The following is a 17,075-nucleotide window of genomic DNA, read 5'->3' on the forward strand; positions in this document are numbered from 1 at the left end:
GATGATCACGAGAGTTCTGCCTCTGTGATTGGAGATACTAATCTATTTGTTAAGTTTCAACACTCTTGAATTCAGTTTAAAGTCAATGCTGAACCAAAAACATTATATTAGGGGTGAATGCCTTGCTTTTTAGAAATATGACTCTGAAATGCATTGATTCAATTTATGCTGGTACATTTGTGGTTTTGTAGAAATCACGTGAACAGCAGGGTCTAATTAGTAATGCTATGTTATTAGTGTTCAGGTCTGAGAAAGGAAATACAGGTTGGTTTCAGTAACTTAAGACCTCTTAATTCTATTAAAGTAGATCATTTTATATTTTCATAGAGCTTAGAGCTGGGAAAGAATTTGAGATGATCATGTTCATCTACTTGGATTGTTGTGGAAATGACCTTATATTTTCTGAGACTGGTAGCTAGCTACACTTTCTGGAACAGTCTCTGAAGGATGATGTGAAACTTCTCTTGTGAAATATACTACGCCATATGACCTTAGAGTTAAGCAGTTTTATTTATACCTAATCGAAATCACTATTGCTACGATTCAAACATGAACTCATTTGTCTTTGTCTTTAAAGGTAGGAAACAACAGCTGTTGAATGCCAGTTATATGTTATTCTTCACTCCATAGCCCAGGGAAGACTCACAGTAATATTCAAAGATGAATTCCTTGTTATTTATCATGTATTATTCTCATTTGATTGTGAAACTAATGCTCACTTATCATAGGCAATCTGGAGACTTATGTAAGTGACAAAATAAGCCACCAATTACACTTTTCAAGCTCAGTACATTTCACCATTACTCACTGTTCAGCTCAGTACGTCTTGTTATCTCCATCTTCATCACTCTCTCTCTTGCTCTCACTCTATCTCCCTCCCTCCTGTATTCCTCTTCTATATATCTATATGCTGATTTTTCATTGAGCATTATATTATTAGAATTTTTCAATATTAACCTTCAAAATGTGACTTTGAATGTCTATATAATATTCCATTTTATACAATGTCATAATCATCTTGACCAGTCCTTTCTTATTGTACATACAGATTGTTTTCAGGTTTTTATAATTATAAATGAATTTACTGTGAACATCCTTTATATAAATATTTGTCTTCTTCTCAATATTTCCTTAGGATTGATTCCCCTGAGGGTGTGAACTTTGAAAGGCCAAATGCTTTTCAGAAAGCTTGTGCCAATGTACCCTGCCCCTGCAATTAATGTGAATGTTGGCCTCACTGCATATTTTTCCCTGAGCTTAATAAACTCAGTAGCTTATTTCATATTTGTTGAGAGAGTTATAAGGGACTGTTTCCAAATACGTGTATTGGCTTATAATCTATTGTGGACCATAGTTGGTGCATATATGCTACTGTTGATTTTGGCTAGCTCATTCAGTGTTCAGTGGATATTTGTTTTGGGTACTGTGTGCCAGGTACTTAGGATTGTGTACCGTTAATCAAGAGCACTAGGGTGGGAAGACATGAAGGGATCAGGTGAGAGGGGGTAGTCAGTACTAAAAACCCATTATGACCTCATCCACATATCATCTCTGTGATTGTGAACAAATCATTTAACTTGTCTAGGCTTCAGTTTCCTCAACTCTAAATTCAGATAAGTCAAATATATGTGTGGTCCTTAATATTTTATGCTCAGATGTCTTGAGTAGCTGATGAAGGCTATGAACCTTTCATTAGAACACACACACACACACACAGATATTTGCTGGTGCTTGAAGAACTTCTAGGAAATCTGTGGATCTCTTAAAATAAAGATCATCTGGACTTGAGGAGCATAGAGTCTCTTCTGATTTCACAGGTCTGTGAGTCTAGTACTTTTTTAATATAAATCAGATCATATCCTGACCTAAATTTCTTCAATGCCTTCCCATTGAAATTTTTATTTTTTTAACATTTTTATTGGAGTGTAATTATTTTACAATGTTGTGTTAGTTTCAGCTGTATAACAAAGTGAATCAGCTATACATATACATATATCCCCATATCCTCTCCCTCTTGCGCCTCCCTCCCACACTCCCTATCCCACCCCTCTAGGTGGTCACAAAGCACCAAGCTGATCTCCCTGTGCGATGCGGCTGATTCCCACTATCTGTTTTACATTTGGTAGTGTGTATATGTCAATGCTACTCTCTCACTTCGTCCCAGCTTAACCTCTCTCACTTCGTCCCCCTCCCCATGTGCTCAACTGATTCTCTACCTCTGGGTCTTGATTCCTATCCTGCCCCTAGGTTCGTCAGAACCTTTTTTTTTTTTTTTTTTAGATTCCATATATATGTGTTAGCATATGGTATTTATTTTTCTCTTTCTGACTTACTTCACTCTGTATGACAAACTCTAGCTAGGTCCATCCACCTCACTACAAATAACTCAATTTCGTTTCTTTTTATGGCTGAGTAATATTCCATTGTATATATGTTTCACATCTTCTTTATCCATTCATCTGTTGATGGACACTTAGGTTGCTTCCATGATCTGGCTATTGTAAATAGTGCTGCAATGAACATTGTGGTACATGACTCTTTGAATTATGGTTTTCTCAGGGCATATGCCCAGTAATGGGATTACTGGGTCATATGGTAGTTTTATTTTTTGTTTTTTAAGGAACCTCCATACTCTTCTCCATACTGGCTGTATCAATTTACATTTCCACCAACAGTGCAAGATGGTTCCCTTTTCTCCACAGCCTCTCCAGCATTTATTTTTTGTAGATTTTTTGAGGATGGCCATTCTGACTGGTGTGAGGTGATATCTCATAGTAGTTTTGATTTGCATTTCTCTAATGATTAGTGATGTTGAGCATCCTTTCATGTGTTTGTTGGAAATCTGTATATCTTCTTTAGAGAAATGTCTGTTTGGGTCTTCTGCCCATTTTTGGATTGGGTTGTTTGTTTTTTTGATATTGAGCTGCATGAGCTGCTTGTATATTTTGGAAATTAATCCTTTGTCAGTTGCTTCATTTGCAAATATTTTCTCCCATTCTGGGGGTTGTCTTGTGGTCTTGTTTATGGTTTCCTTTGCTGTGCAAAAGCTTTTAAGTTTCATTAGGTCCCATTTGTTTTTATTTCCATTCCTCTAGGAGGTGGGTCAGAAGGGTCTTACTATGATTTATGTCATAGAGTGTTCAGCCTATGTTTTCCTCTAAGAATCGTATAGTGTCTGGCCTTACATTTAAGTCTTTAATCCATTTTGAGTTTATTTTTGTGTATGGTGTTAGGGAGTGTTCTAGTATCATTCTTTTACATGTAGCTGTCCAGTTTTCCCAGCACCACTTATTGAAGAGGCTGTCTTTTCTCCATTGTACGTTCTTGCCTCTTATCAATGATAAGGTGATCATATATGTGTGGGTTTATCTCTGGGCTTTCTATCCTGTTCCATTGAGCTATATTTCTCTTTTTGTGCCAATATCATACTGCCTTGATTACTGTAGCTTTGTAGTATAGTCTGAAGTCAGGGAGCCTAATTTCTCCAGCTCCATTTTTCTTTCTCAAGATTCCTTAGGCTATTCAGGGTCTTTTGTGTTTCCATACAAATTGTGAATTTTTTTGTTCTAGTTCTGTGAAAAATGCCATTGGTAGTTTGATACGGATTGCATTGAATCACTGGATTGCTTTGGGTAGTATAGTCATTTTCACAATATTGATTCTTCCAATCCAAGATCATGGTGTATCTCTCCATGTGTTTGTATTCTCTTTAATTTCTTTCATCAGTGTCTTATAGTTTTCTGCCTACAGGTCTTTTGTCTCCTTAGGTAGGTTTATTCCTAGGTATGTTATTCTTTTTGTTGCAGTGGTAAATGGGAGTGTTTCCTTAATTTCTCTTTCAGATTTTTCATCATTAGTGTATAGGAATGCAAGAGATTTCTGTGCATTAATTTTGTATCCTGCTACTTTACCAGATTCCTTGATTGGCTCTAGTAGTTTTCTGGTAGCATCTTTAGGATTCTCTGTGTATAGTATCATGTCACTTGCAAACAGTGACAGTTTTACTTCTTCTTTTCCAATTTGTATTCCTTTTACGTCTTTGTCTTCTTTGATTGCTGTGGCTAAAACTTCCAAAACTATGTTGAATAATAGTGGTGAGTGTGGGCAACCTTGTCTGCTTCCTGATCTTAGAGGGAATGGTTTCAGTTTTTCACCATTGAGAATGATGTTAGCTGTGAGTATGTCATATATGGCCTTTATTGTGTCGAAGTAGGTTCCCTCTATGCCTACTTTCAGGAGAGTTTTTATCATAAATGGGTGTTGAATTTTCTCAAAAGCTTTTTCTTCATCTGTTGAGATTATCATATCCTTTTTATCCAGTTTGTTAATATGGTGTATCACGTTGAATGATTTGTGTATATTGAAGAATCCTTGCACTCCTGGGATAAACCCCACCTGATCATGGTGTATGATCCTTTTAATGTGCTGTTGGATTCTGTTTGCTAGTATTTTGTTGAGGATTTTTGCATCTATGTTCATCAGTGATATTGGCCTGTAGTTCTCTTTCTTTGTGACGTCTTTGTCTGGTTTTGGTATCAGGGTGATGGTGGCCTCGTAGAATGAGTTTGGGAGTGTTCCTCCCTCTGCTATATTTTGGAAGAGTTTGAGAAGAATAGGTGTTAACTCTTCTCTAAATGTTTGATAGAATTCGCCTGTGAAGCCATCCGGTCCTGGGCTTTTATTTTTGGAAGATTTTTAATCAGAGTTTCAATTTCAGTGCTTGTGATTGGTCCGTTTGTAATTTCTGTTTCTTCCTGGTTAAGTATTGGTTGGTTGTGCTCTTCTAAGAATTTGTCCATTTCTTCCAGGTTGTGCATTTTATTCACATATCATTGCTTGTAGTAATCTCTCATGATCCTTTGTATTTCTGCAGTGTCAGTTGTTACTTCTCCATTTTCATTTCTAGTTCTGTTGATTTGAGTCTTCTCTCTTTTTTTATTGATGAGTCTGGCTAATGGTTTTTCAATTTTGTTTATCTTCCCAAAGAGCCAGCTTTTAGTTTTATTGATCTTTGCTATTGTTTCCTTCATTTCTTTTTCATTTATTTCTGATCTGATCTTTATGATTTCTTTCCTTCTGCTAACTTTAGAGTTTTTGTTCTTCCTTCTCTAATTGCTTTAGGTGTGAGGTTACATTGTTTATTTGAGATTTTCCTTGTTTCCTGAGTTAGGCTTGTATTGGGATATACTTCCCTCTTAGAACAGCTTTTGCTGCATCCCATAGGTTTGGGGTCATCATGTTTTAATTGTCATTTGTTTCTAGGTATTTTTTGATTTCCTCTTTGATTTCTTCAGTGATCTCTTGGTTATTTAGTAGTGTATTGTTTATCTTCCATGTGTTTGTATTTTTTACAGTTTTTTTCCTGTAATTGATATTTAGTCTCATAATGTTGTGGTTGGAAAAGATAATTGATATGATTTCAATTTTCTTAAATTTACCAACGCTTGATCTGTGACCCAAGGTATGATGTATCTTGGGGAATGTTCCATGAGCACTTGAGAAGAAAGTGTATTCTGTTGTTTTTGGATGGAATGTCCTATAAATATTAATTAAGTCCATCTTGTTTAATGTGTCATTTAAAGCTTGTGTTTCCTTATTTATTTTCATTTTGGATGATCTGTCCATAGGTGAAAGTGGAGTGTTAAAGTTCCCTACTATGATTGTGTTACTGTTGATTTCCCCTTTTATGGCTGTTAGCATTTGCCTTATGTATTGAGGTGCTCCTATGTTGGGTGCATAAATATTTACAACTGTTATGTCGTCTTCTTGGATTGATCCCTTGACCATTTATGTAGTGTTTTGCTTTTCTTTTGTAATAGTCTTTATTTTAAAGTCTATTTTGTCTGATATGAGAATTGCTACTCCAGCTTTGTTTTGATTTCCATTTGCATGGAATATGTTTTTCGATCCCGTCACTTTCAGTCTGTATGTGTCCCTAGGTCTGAAGTGGGTCTCTTGTAGACAGCATACATATGGGTCTTGTTTTTGTATCCATTCAGACAGTCTGTGTCTTTTGGTGGGAGCATTTAATCCATTTACATTTAAGGTAATTATCAATATGTATGTTCCTATTACCATTTTCTTAATTGTTTTGCATTTGTTATTGTAGGTCTTTTTTTTCTCTTGTGTTTCCTGCCTAGAGAAGTTCCTTTCGCATTTGTTGTAAAGTTAGTTTGTTGGTGCTGAATTCACTTAACTTTTGCTTGTCTGTAATGGTTTTACTTTGTCTGTCAAATCTGAATGAGATCCTTGCTGGGTAGAGTAATCTTTCTTGTAGGTTTTTCCCTTTCATCACTTTAAATATGTCCTGTCACTCCCTTCTGGCTTGCAGAGTTTCTGATGAAAGGTCAGCTCTTAACCTTATGGGGATTCCCTTCTATGTTATTTGTTGTTTTCCCTTGCTGCTTTTAATATGTTTTTCTTTGTGTTTAATTTTTGATAGTTTGATTAATATGTATCTTGGCATGTTTCTTCTTAAATTTATCCTGTATGGGACTCTCTGTGCTTCCTGGACTTGATTGACTATTTCCTTTCCCATATTAGGGAAGTTTTCAACTATAATCTCTTCAAATATTTCTCAGTCCCTTTGTTTTTCTCTTCTTCTTCTGGGACCCCTGTAATTTGAATGTTGGTGCATTTAATGTTGTCCCAGAGATCTCTGAGACTGTCCTCAATTCTTGTCATTCTTTTTTCTTTATTCTGCTCTGCAGTAGTTATTTCCACTGTTTTATCGTCCAGGTCATTTATCTGTTCTTCTGACTCAGGTATTCTGCTACTGATTACTTCTAGAGAATTTTTAATTTTATTTATTGTGTTGTTCATCATTGTTTGTTTGTTCTTTATTTCTTCTAGGTCCTTGTTAAACGTTTCTTGTATTTGCTCCATTCTATTTTGAGTATTTTGGATCATCTTTACTATACTTGCTATGAATTCTTTTTCAGGTAGACTGCCTATTTCCTCTTCATTTATTTGGCCTTTTGGGTTTTTACCTTGTCCTTAATCTGCTTCGTATTTCTTTGTCTTCTCATTTTGGTTAACTTACTGTGTTTGGGGTCTCCTTTTCACAGGCTGCAGGTTTGTAGTTCCCGTTGTTCTTGGTGCCTGACCCCAGTGAGTGAGGTTGGTTCAGTAGTTTGTGTAGGTTTTCTGGTGCAGGGGACTGTTGCCTGTGTTTTGGTGGGTGGGGCTGGATTTTGTCTTTCTGGGGGCAGGGCCGCATCTCATGGTGTGTTTTGGGGTGTCTGTGAATTTATTATGATTTTAGGAAGTCTCTCTGCTAATGGCTGGGGTTGTGTTCCTGTCTTGCTAGTTATTTGGCATGGGGCTCCAGCACTGGAGCTTGCTGGCCGTTGGGTGGAGCTGGGTCTTAGCATTGAGATGGAGGTCTCTGGGAGAGCTCTCGCCAGTTGATACTACATTGGGCCGGGAGGTCTCTGGTGGTCCAGTGTCCTGAACTCTGTTCTCCCACCTCAGAGTCTCAGGCCTGACCCCAGGCCGGAGCACCAAGACCCTGTCAGCTACATGGCTCAGAAGAAAAGGAAGAAAAAAAGAAAGAAAAAATAATAATAATACTAAAAGAATAAAGAAGACAGCAGCCAAACCAATAAAGAAATCCACCAATGATAAAAAGTGCTAACAGCTAAGCTAAGATAAACATAAAAATCAGAAGCAAATCGGTCACAACAGCAAACCCCAAGCTCCAGTTTTTCGCAAAGTCCATGGCCTCAATTTTGGGAAGGTTTGTTTTCTATTCAGGTATTCCACAGAAGCAGGGTATATCAAGTTGATGGTGGGGATTTAATCCGCTGCTCCTGAGGCTGCACTGAGAAACTTCCCTTCCTCTTCTTTATTCTCAGATTTCCTAGTGTTCAGCTTTGCTTTTGGCCCTACTTGTCTGTGTAGGTCACCCTCAGGCATCTGTTTCCGCCCAGGCAGGCTGGGGTAAAGCATCGGCTGATTAGGTGCCTCTTTCTCATTCAGGCCAGGGGGGAGGCAGCGGTACGGTAGTTATAATTGGAATGTGGGGCGAGCCTGTGGCGGCAGAAGCCAGCGTGACATTGCAGGAGCCTGAGGCGCACCTTGTGTTCTCCCGGGGAACTTGTCCTGGATCACGGGACCCTGGCGGTGGCGTGCTGCACAGGCTCCTGGGGGGCTGTGGATAACGACCTGTGCTTGCACACAGGACTCTTGGTGGCTGCAGCAGCAGTGTTAGTGTTTCATGCCCATGTCTCGTGTCTGATCTGATAGCTGTGGCTCACTCCTGTCTCTGGAGCTCGTTTAGGTGGTGCTCTGCCTTCTGTGGGCAGACAGGGAAGGAATCCCCTCTCCTTGTGAAACAGTGGTCTCTTGTCTCTTAGGCGGGTCCAGACTTTTATCCAGACTCCCTCCCAGCTCGCTGTGGTGCACTAGCCCCCTTCAAGCTGTGTTCACGAAGCCAACCCAAGTCCTCTCCCTGGGATCTGACCTCTGAAGCCAGAGCCTCAGCTCCCTGCCCACACCTGCCCTAACGGGTGATCAGACAAGCCTCTCAGGCTGGTGAGTGCTGGTCGGCACTTATCCTCTGTGCAGGAATCTCTCCACTTTGCCCTCTTCACCCCTGTTGCTGCACTCTCCTCTGTGGCTCTGAATCTTCCCTCCGCCACCCCCCATCTCTGCCAGTGAAGGGGCTTCATAGTGGGTGGAAACTTTTTCTCATTCACAGCTTCCTCCCAAAGGTGCATGTCCTGTCCCTATTGTCTGTGTTTTTTTCTTTTTTCTTTTACCCTATCCAGTTACCTGGGGATTTCCTTGCCTTTTGGGAAGTCTGAGGCTTTCTGCCAACATTCAGTAGGTGTTCTGTAGGAGTTGTTCCACATGTAGATGTATTTTTGATGTATTTGTCGGGAGGAAGGTGATCTCCACATCTTACTCCTCAGCCATCTTCAAGGTCCCTCTCCCAATGAAACTTTAATCAAAATTATTACCAACCAGTGCCAGTACTGCACAGATCTGGTGCCGCTTTGATCTCATCATTTCCCAGTTTCTTCCTTAGTTACCTTATTTCAGCCACAAAGTTCTTTAGAGCAAAGAAAAAAATATTGTGGTATACGTCGTATAAGAAAAATGACCTATATTTAAATTATAAAATTTGATAAATTTTGATATTTGTGTCTACGTTTAAAACCATCATCACAGTCAAGATAATAAACATTTCAAGATGGTGGAGTAGAAGGACGTGCTCTCACTCCCTCTTGTGAGAGCACTGGAATCACAACTAACTGCTGACCAGTCATCCACAGGAAGACACTGCAACTCACCAGAAAAGATATCCCACATCCAAAGACAAAGGAGAAGCCACAATGAGACAGTAGGATGGGAGGAATCACAATAAAATCAAATCCCATAACTGCTTGGTGGGTGACTCACAAACTGGAGAACACTTATATCGCAGAAATCCACCCACTGGAGGAAAGGTTCTGAGGCCCACGTCAGGCTTCCCAACCTGGGGGTCCAGCAACAGGAGGAGGAATTCCTAGAGAACCAGACTTTGAAGGCTAGCGGGATTTGATTGCAGGACTTCAATATGGTTGGGGGAAACAGAGACTCCACTCTTGGAGGGCATACACAAAGTAGTGTGCACATCGGGAACCAGGGGAAGGAGCAATGACCCCATAGGAAACTGAACCAGAGCTACCTGCTAGTGTCGGAGGCTCTTCTGCAGAGGCAGGGGGTGGCTATGTCTCGCCCTGAGGACAAGGACACTGACAGCAGAAGTTCTGGGAAGTACTCCTTGCTGTGAGCCCTCCCAGAGTCTGTCATTAGCCCCACCAAAGAGCCAAAGTACGCTCCAGTGTTGGGTCGCCTCAGGCAAAACAACTAACAGGGAGGGAACCAAGCCCCACCCATCAGCAGACAAGCGATTACAGTTTTACTGAGCTCTGCCCACCGGAGCAACCCCCAGCTCTACCCACCACCACTCCCTCCCATCAGAAAACTTGCTCAAGCCTCTTAGATAGCCTCATCCACCAGAGGGCAGACAACAGAAGCAAGAAGAACTACAATCCTGCAGCCTGTGGAACAAAAACCACATTCACAGAAACACAGACAAGATGAAAAGGCAGAGGACTATGTACCAAATGAAGGAACAAGATAAAACCCCAGAAGAACAACTAGATGAAGTTGAGATAGGCAACCTTCCAGAAATATAATTCAGAATAATGATAGTGAAGATGATTCAGGACCTCAGAAAAAGAATGGAGGCAAAGATCTAGAAGATGCAAGAAATGTTTAACAAAGACCTAGAAGAATTAAAGAACAAACACCTAGAAGAATTAAAGAACAAACAAACAGAGATGAACAATACAATAACTGAAATGAAAAATACACTAGAAGCAATCAGTAGCAGAATAACTGAGGCAGAAGAACAGTTAAGTGACCTGGAAGACAGAATGGTGGAATTCACTGCCATGGAATAGAATAAAGAAAAAAGAATGAAAAGAAATGAAGACAGCCTAAGAGACCTCTGGGACAACATTAAATGCAGCAACATTGGCATTATAGGGGTCCCAGAAGGAGAAGAGAGAAAGGACCCAAGAAAATATTTGAAGAGATTATAATCGAAAACTTCCCTAACAAAAAAAGGAAATAGCCACCCAAACCCAGAAAGTGCAGAGCGTCCAGGGCATGATAAACCCAAGGAGAAACACGCCAAGACACATAGTAATCAAATTGACAAAAATTAAAGACAAGGAAAAATTATTGAAAGCAACAAGGGAAAAATAACATACAAGGGAACTCCCATAAGGTTAACAGCTGCTTTCTCAGCAGAAACTCTACAAGCCAGAAAAGAATAGCATGACATATTGAAAGTGATGAAAGGGAAGGCCTACAACCAAGATTACTCTAAGCAGCAAGGATCTCATTCAGATTCGACAGAGAAATCAAAAGCTTTACAGATAAGCAAAAGCTAAGAGAATTCAGCACCACCAAACTATCTCTACAACAAATACTAAAGGAACTTCTCTAAGTGGGAAACACAAGAGAAGAAAAGGACCTACAAAAACAAGCCTGAAACAATTAAGAAAATGGTAATAGGAACATACATATCGATAATTACCTTAAACATGAATGGATTAAATGCTCCAACCAGGCTCAGGCTCACTGAATAGATACAAACACAAGACCCATATGTATGCTGTCTAGAGGAGACCCACTGCAGACCTAGGGGCACATACAGACTGAAAGTGAGGGGATGGAAAAAGATATTCCATGCAAATGGAAATCAAAAGAAACCTGGAGTCCCAATACTCATATCAGATAAAATAGACTTTAAGGAATGTTACAAGAAACAAGGAAGGACACTACATAATAATCAAGGGATCAATCCAAGAAGAAGATATAACAATTATAAATATATATGCACCCAACATGGGAGCATCTCAATGCATAAGGCAACTGCTAACAGCTATAAAAGAGGAAATCGACAGCTACACAAGAATTGTGGGAGACTTTAACACCTCACACCAATAGACAGATCATCCAAACAGAAAATTAATAAGGAAACACAAGTTTTAAATGACACAGTAGACCAGATAGATTTAATTAATATTTATAAGAAATTCCAACCAAAAACAGCAGGTTACACTGTCTTCTCAAGTGCTCATGGAACATTTTCCAGGATAGATCACATCTTGGGTCACAAATCATGCCTTAGTAAATTTAAGAAAATTGAAATCATATCAAGCATCTTTTCTGACCACAATGCTATGAGACTAGAAATCAGTCACAGGGAAAAAAACGTCAAAAACACAAACACATGGAGGATAAACATTACGTTACTAAATAACGAAGAGTTCACTGAAGAAATTAAAGGGGAAATCAGACAATACCTAGAAACAAATAATAACCAAAATACGATGCTCCAAAACCTATGGGATGCAGCAAAATCAGTTATATGAGGGAAGTTTATAGCAATACAAGCCTACCATAAGAAACAAGTAAAATCTCAAGTAAACAATCTAACCTTACACCTAAAGGAACTAGAGAAAGAAGAACAAAGAAAACCCAAAGTTAGTAGAAGGAAAGAAATCATAAAGATCAGAGCAGAAATAAATGAAACAGAAACAAAGAAAACAATAGCAAAGATCAATAAAACTAAAAGCTGGTTCTTTGAGAAGATAAACAAAATTCATAAAGCATTAGCCAGACTTATCAAGAAAAAGAGGGAGAGGACTCAAATCAATAAAATTAAAAATGAAAAAGGGGAAGTTACAACAGACATCACAGAAATACAGAGCATCCTAAGAGACTACTACAAGCAACTTTATTCCTATAAAATGGACAATCTGGAAGAAATGGACAAATTCTTAGAAAGGTATAACTTTCCAAGACTGAACCAGGAAGAAATAGAAAATATGAACAGGCCAATCACAAGTACTGAAATTGAAACTGTGATTAAAAATCTTGCAACAAACAAAAGTCCAGGACCAGATGGCTTCACAGGTGAATTCTATCAAACATTTAGAGACGAGCTAACACCCATCCTTCTCAAACTCCTCCAAAAATTTGCAGAGGAAGGAACACTCCCAAACTCATTCTACAAGGCCACCATCACCCTGATACCAGAACCAGACAAAAACACTACAAATAAAGAAAATTACAGACCAATATCACTGATGAATATAGATGCTAAAATCCTCAACAAAATGCTAGCAAACAAAATCCAACAAGACTTTAAAAGGATCATACAGCATGATCAAGTGGGATTTATCCCAGGGATGCAAGGATTCTTCAATATACGCAGATCAATCAATGTGATACACCATATTAACAAATTGAAGAATAAAAACCATATAATCATCTCAGTAGATGCAGAAAATGCTTTTCACAAAATTCAACACCGATTTTTGATAAAAACTCTCCAGAAAGTGGGTGTAGAGGGAACCTACCTCAACATAATAAAGGCCATATATGACAAACCCACAGCTAATATCATTCTCAATGGTGAAAAACTGAAAGCATTTCCTCTAAGATCAGGAACAAGACAAGGATGTCCACTCTTGCCACTATTATGCAACATAGTTTTGGAAGTCCTGGCCATGGTAATCAGAGAAAAAAAGAAATAAAAGGAAGACAAATTGGAAAAGAAGAAGTAAAACTGTCACTGTTTGCAGATGACCTGATACTGTACATAGAGAATCCTAAAGATGCCGCCAGAAAACTACTAGAGCTAATCAATGAATTTGGTAAAGTTGCAGGATACAAAATTAATGCACAGAGATGTCTTGCATTCCTATACACTAATGATGAAAAATCTGAAAGAGAATTTAAGGATACACTCCCATTTCCCATTGCAACAAAAAGAATAAAATACCTAGGAATAAACCTACTTAGGGAGACAAAAGACCTGTATGCAGAAAACTATAAGGCACTGATGAAGGATATTAAAATGATATCAACAGATAGAGAGATATACCATGTTCTTGGATTAGAAGAATCAATATTGTGAAAATGACTGTACTGCGCAAAGCAATGTACAGAGTCAGTGCAATCCCTATCAAATTACCAATGGCATTTTTTACAGAACTAGAAGAAAAAATCTTAAAATTTGTATGGAGACACAAAGGACCCCGAATAGCCAAAGCAGTGTTGAGGGGAAATAACGGAGCTGGAGGAATCAGACTCCCTGACTTCAGACTGACTATACTACAAAGCTACAGTAATCAAGAGATTATGGTACTGGCACAAAAACACTAATATAGATCAATGGAACAGGATAGAAAGCCCAGAGAAAAACCCACGCACCTATGGTCTACTGATCTATGACAAAGGAGGCAAGGATATACAATGGAGAAAACACAGTCTCTTCAGTAAGTGGTGCTGGGAAAACTGGACAGCTACATGTAAAACAATGAAATTAGAACACTCCATAACACCATACACAAAAATACACTTAAAATGGATTAAAGACCTAAATGTAAAGCCAGACACTATCAAACTCTTAGAGGAAAACATAGGCAGAACACTCTTTGAGATAAATCACAGCAAGATCTTTTTTGATCCACCTCCTAGAGTAATGGAAATAAAAACAAAAATAAACAAATGGGACCTAATGAAACTTAAAATCTTTTGCAAAGCAATAGAAACTACAGACAAGATGAAAGTCAACCCTCAGAATGTGAGAAAATATTTGCAAACAAATCAGTGGACATCGGAGTAATCTCCAAGATATATATACAGTTCATGCAGCTCAATATTAAAAAAAACAAACAGGCAGTCAAAAAATGGGCAGAAGACTTAAATACTCATTTCTCCAAAGGAGGCGTACAGATGGCCAAGAACCACATGAAAAGCTGCTCAACATCACTAACTATTAGAGAAATGCAAATCAAAACTACAATGTGTCACCTCACACTAGTTAGGATGGGCATCATCAGAAAATGTACAAACAACAAATGCTGGAGAGGGTGTGGAGAAAAGGGAACCCTCTTGCACTGTTGGTGGAAATGTAAATTGATACAGCCACTATGGAGAACAGTATGGAGGTTCCTTAAAGAACTAAAAATAGAATTACCATATGATCCGGCGATGCCACTACTGGGCATATACCCAGAGAAAACCATTATTCAAAAATACACATGCACTGCAATGTTTGCTGAAGCCCTATTTACAATAGCCATGTCATGGAAGCAACCTAAATGCCCATTGACAGACGAAAGGATAAAGAAATGTGGTATATGTATATATATACAATGAAATATTACTTGGCCATAAAAAGGAATGAAATTGGCTCATTTGTAGAGACGTGGATGGATCTAGAGACTGTCATACAGAGTGAAGTAAGTCAGAAAGAGAAAAACAAATATCGTATATTAACGCATATATGTGGAACCTAGAAAAATGGTACAGACAAACTGGTTTGCAGGGCAGAAATTGAGACACAGATGTAGAGGACAAACGTATGGACACCAGCTGGGGAAAATTTGCGGGGGGGGGTGTTGGTGTTCTGAATTGGGAGATTGGGATTGACATGTATACACTAATATGTATAAAATGGATAACTGATAAGCACCTGCTGTATAAGAAAATAAATAAAATTAAAATAAAAGATAATAAGCATCTCTGTCACCCCCTAAAATTTCTGCATTCTCATTTGTAGTCTTCTTCCCATGCTTCCCCCTTCTCCCCATAGTGAGACAATCACTGATCTTCTCTTGGTATAGACTAGTTTTATTTTCTAAAATTTTATGTAAATGGAAACATACAGCATGTCCTTTCTTTGCTGACTTTTTTCATTCAGCATAATTATTTTGAGGTTCATTTGTGTTGTGGTAGTGGCATGTATCATTTGTTTTCATAACTGAGTACTTTTACAGTATATCGATGTAGCACAATCTGTTTATACATTTACTTGTTGATGGACATTTGGATTATTTCTTGGTTTTAGCTATTATAAATAAAGCTGCTATGAGCATTCACATACAATTCTGGTTATAAACATATGCTTTCATTTCTTTTAGGTAAATAAATAGGTATAGGATGGCTAGGTATAGGTATACAGAATAAACTGTGTATACAGTATTGAGAATATTTCCCAAAAGAGGTTCTTCACTTATTTATATTTTAGAGTGTTTGATTAGACCTGAGAAGTTTGATGTTTGTTTTCTTATTTACGTAATACTATATTCTGCCCCTGTTCAGAAGTTGTTCAAGTGAAATCTTTCTTTAGGAAGCCTGAATTATTGAATGTTATTGTATCTTCCCCTGTAGCCTTATTTTAAGGGCCATTTTGACCCTTAATAATCTTTTTTTTTAATATGATATTTTAAGATGAGCTTGTTGATTTTTTTTAAAAAAATTATTTTATTTTTAAAAATTTTTGGCTGCATTGGGTCTTTGTTGTGGCATGTGGGATCTTCGTTGAGGCATGTGGGATCTTTTGTTGTGGCACAAGCTCTTCGTTGTGGCGCGGGCTCTTCACTGCATCGCGTGGGCTTCTCTCGAGTTGTGGCGTGCAGGTTTTCTTTTCTCTCGTTGTGGTGTGCAGACTCCAAGGTGCGTTGGCTCTTTAGTTGTGGCGCACGGGTTCCAGAGCACCTGGGCTCTGTCGTTTGCAGCACGCGGGCTCTAGCTGAGGCGCAGGAGCTCAGTAGTTGTGGTGCGTGGGCTTAGTTGCCCTGCAGCATGTGGGATCTTAGTTCCCTGACGAGGGATTGAACCCGAGTCCCCTGCTTTGTAAGGCGGATTCTTTACCACTGGACCACCAGGGAAGTCCCAGATCTTTAATAATCTTAAGCATAACATAGATTCTTTGGCAGTTCTCCTCCCATAATAAACTACAAAAAAATTTTAAAGAGTTTTATAATTGTTAAATTTGGTAAATAATGGAATACCTTTAAAATGATGATGATTGAGTCAAATATATTCTTGGATGCTTGGTTTTGTGCCTCAACGATACCATCATTGAATTCAGTTAGTATACAAAAGAAACCTGGTAGTTTATGTTTTACATGCAGTATAGGTCAATTTCCCTCTAACAGCAATTGACATAAAAATGATAGTTTACATAGTAGAATTATAGGCTGGTAGCCGTCATTTGCCTAGTGATCCAATGCAATAATTTCTAATCATTTTTCATCAATCTTAATAGATTCTTGTGTGAACAAGGCAAAAGTTGAAGAAAGTGAACAAAAAGCAGCAGAATTTTCAAAGAAGGTAAGACTTATCAAATATTAGCCGTAATTATGAAATGTAAAATGTAATCACAATACATATTCTACCTTGTTTCCTTATGCGAGGTCTTATAAATGTTGTTTTAGTTATATAGTTCTTTATGTTTCTGGATTCAGACACCACCACAGAATATTGGTTTCTTTCCCAATAAGATAAGGTTGCTACTGTTCCCTGCTCATCACCTTTAATCCATTATGGAAGAAAAACACTAACCATATTCTACTAAAGTGATAAATGAAATAAAATTAGGTTGCTGGAAGCATATAGTTTGAAATGGTCAACCAAAACACATCCCCCCATTGCTTTCCTGCAGCTGTCACTTAACAGTAGTTAGCTCCTTGGAGAACTGTGGAGATGTTTAGCTA

General features: G+C 38.4%; 1 protein-coding gene across 6 annotated transcripts in view; it reads left to right on the forward strand.

Annotated features, from left to right (window-relative positions):
* Positions 1-17,075, forward strand: part of DIAPH2 (diaphanous related formin 2) — an 889,270-nt gene that overhangs the window by 266,047 nt on the left and 606,148 nt on the right. For all 6 annotated transcript variants that reach the window (XM_082864620.1, XM_082864622.1, XM_082864621.1 and 3 more), the window contains one exon: positions 16,628-16,692. In XM_082864620.1, coding sequence (XP_082720746.1) covers positions 16,628-16,692 — 65 coding nt within the window. The remainder of the gene's footprint in view (positions 1-16,627; positions 16,693-17,075) is intronic.

The sequence above is a fragment of the Leucopleurus acutus genome (genome assembly GCF_964270905.1).
Source record: "Leucopleurus acutus genome assembly, chromosome: X".
NCBI classification, from domain to species: domain Eukaryota; kingdom Metazoa; phylum Chordata; class Mammalia; order Artiodactyla; family Delphinidae; genus Leucopleurus; species Leucopleurus acutus.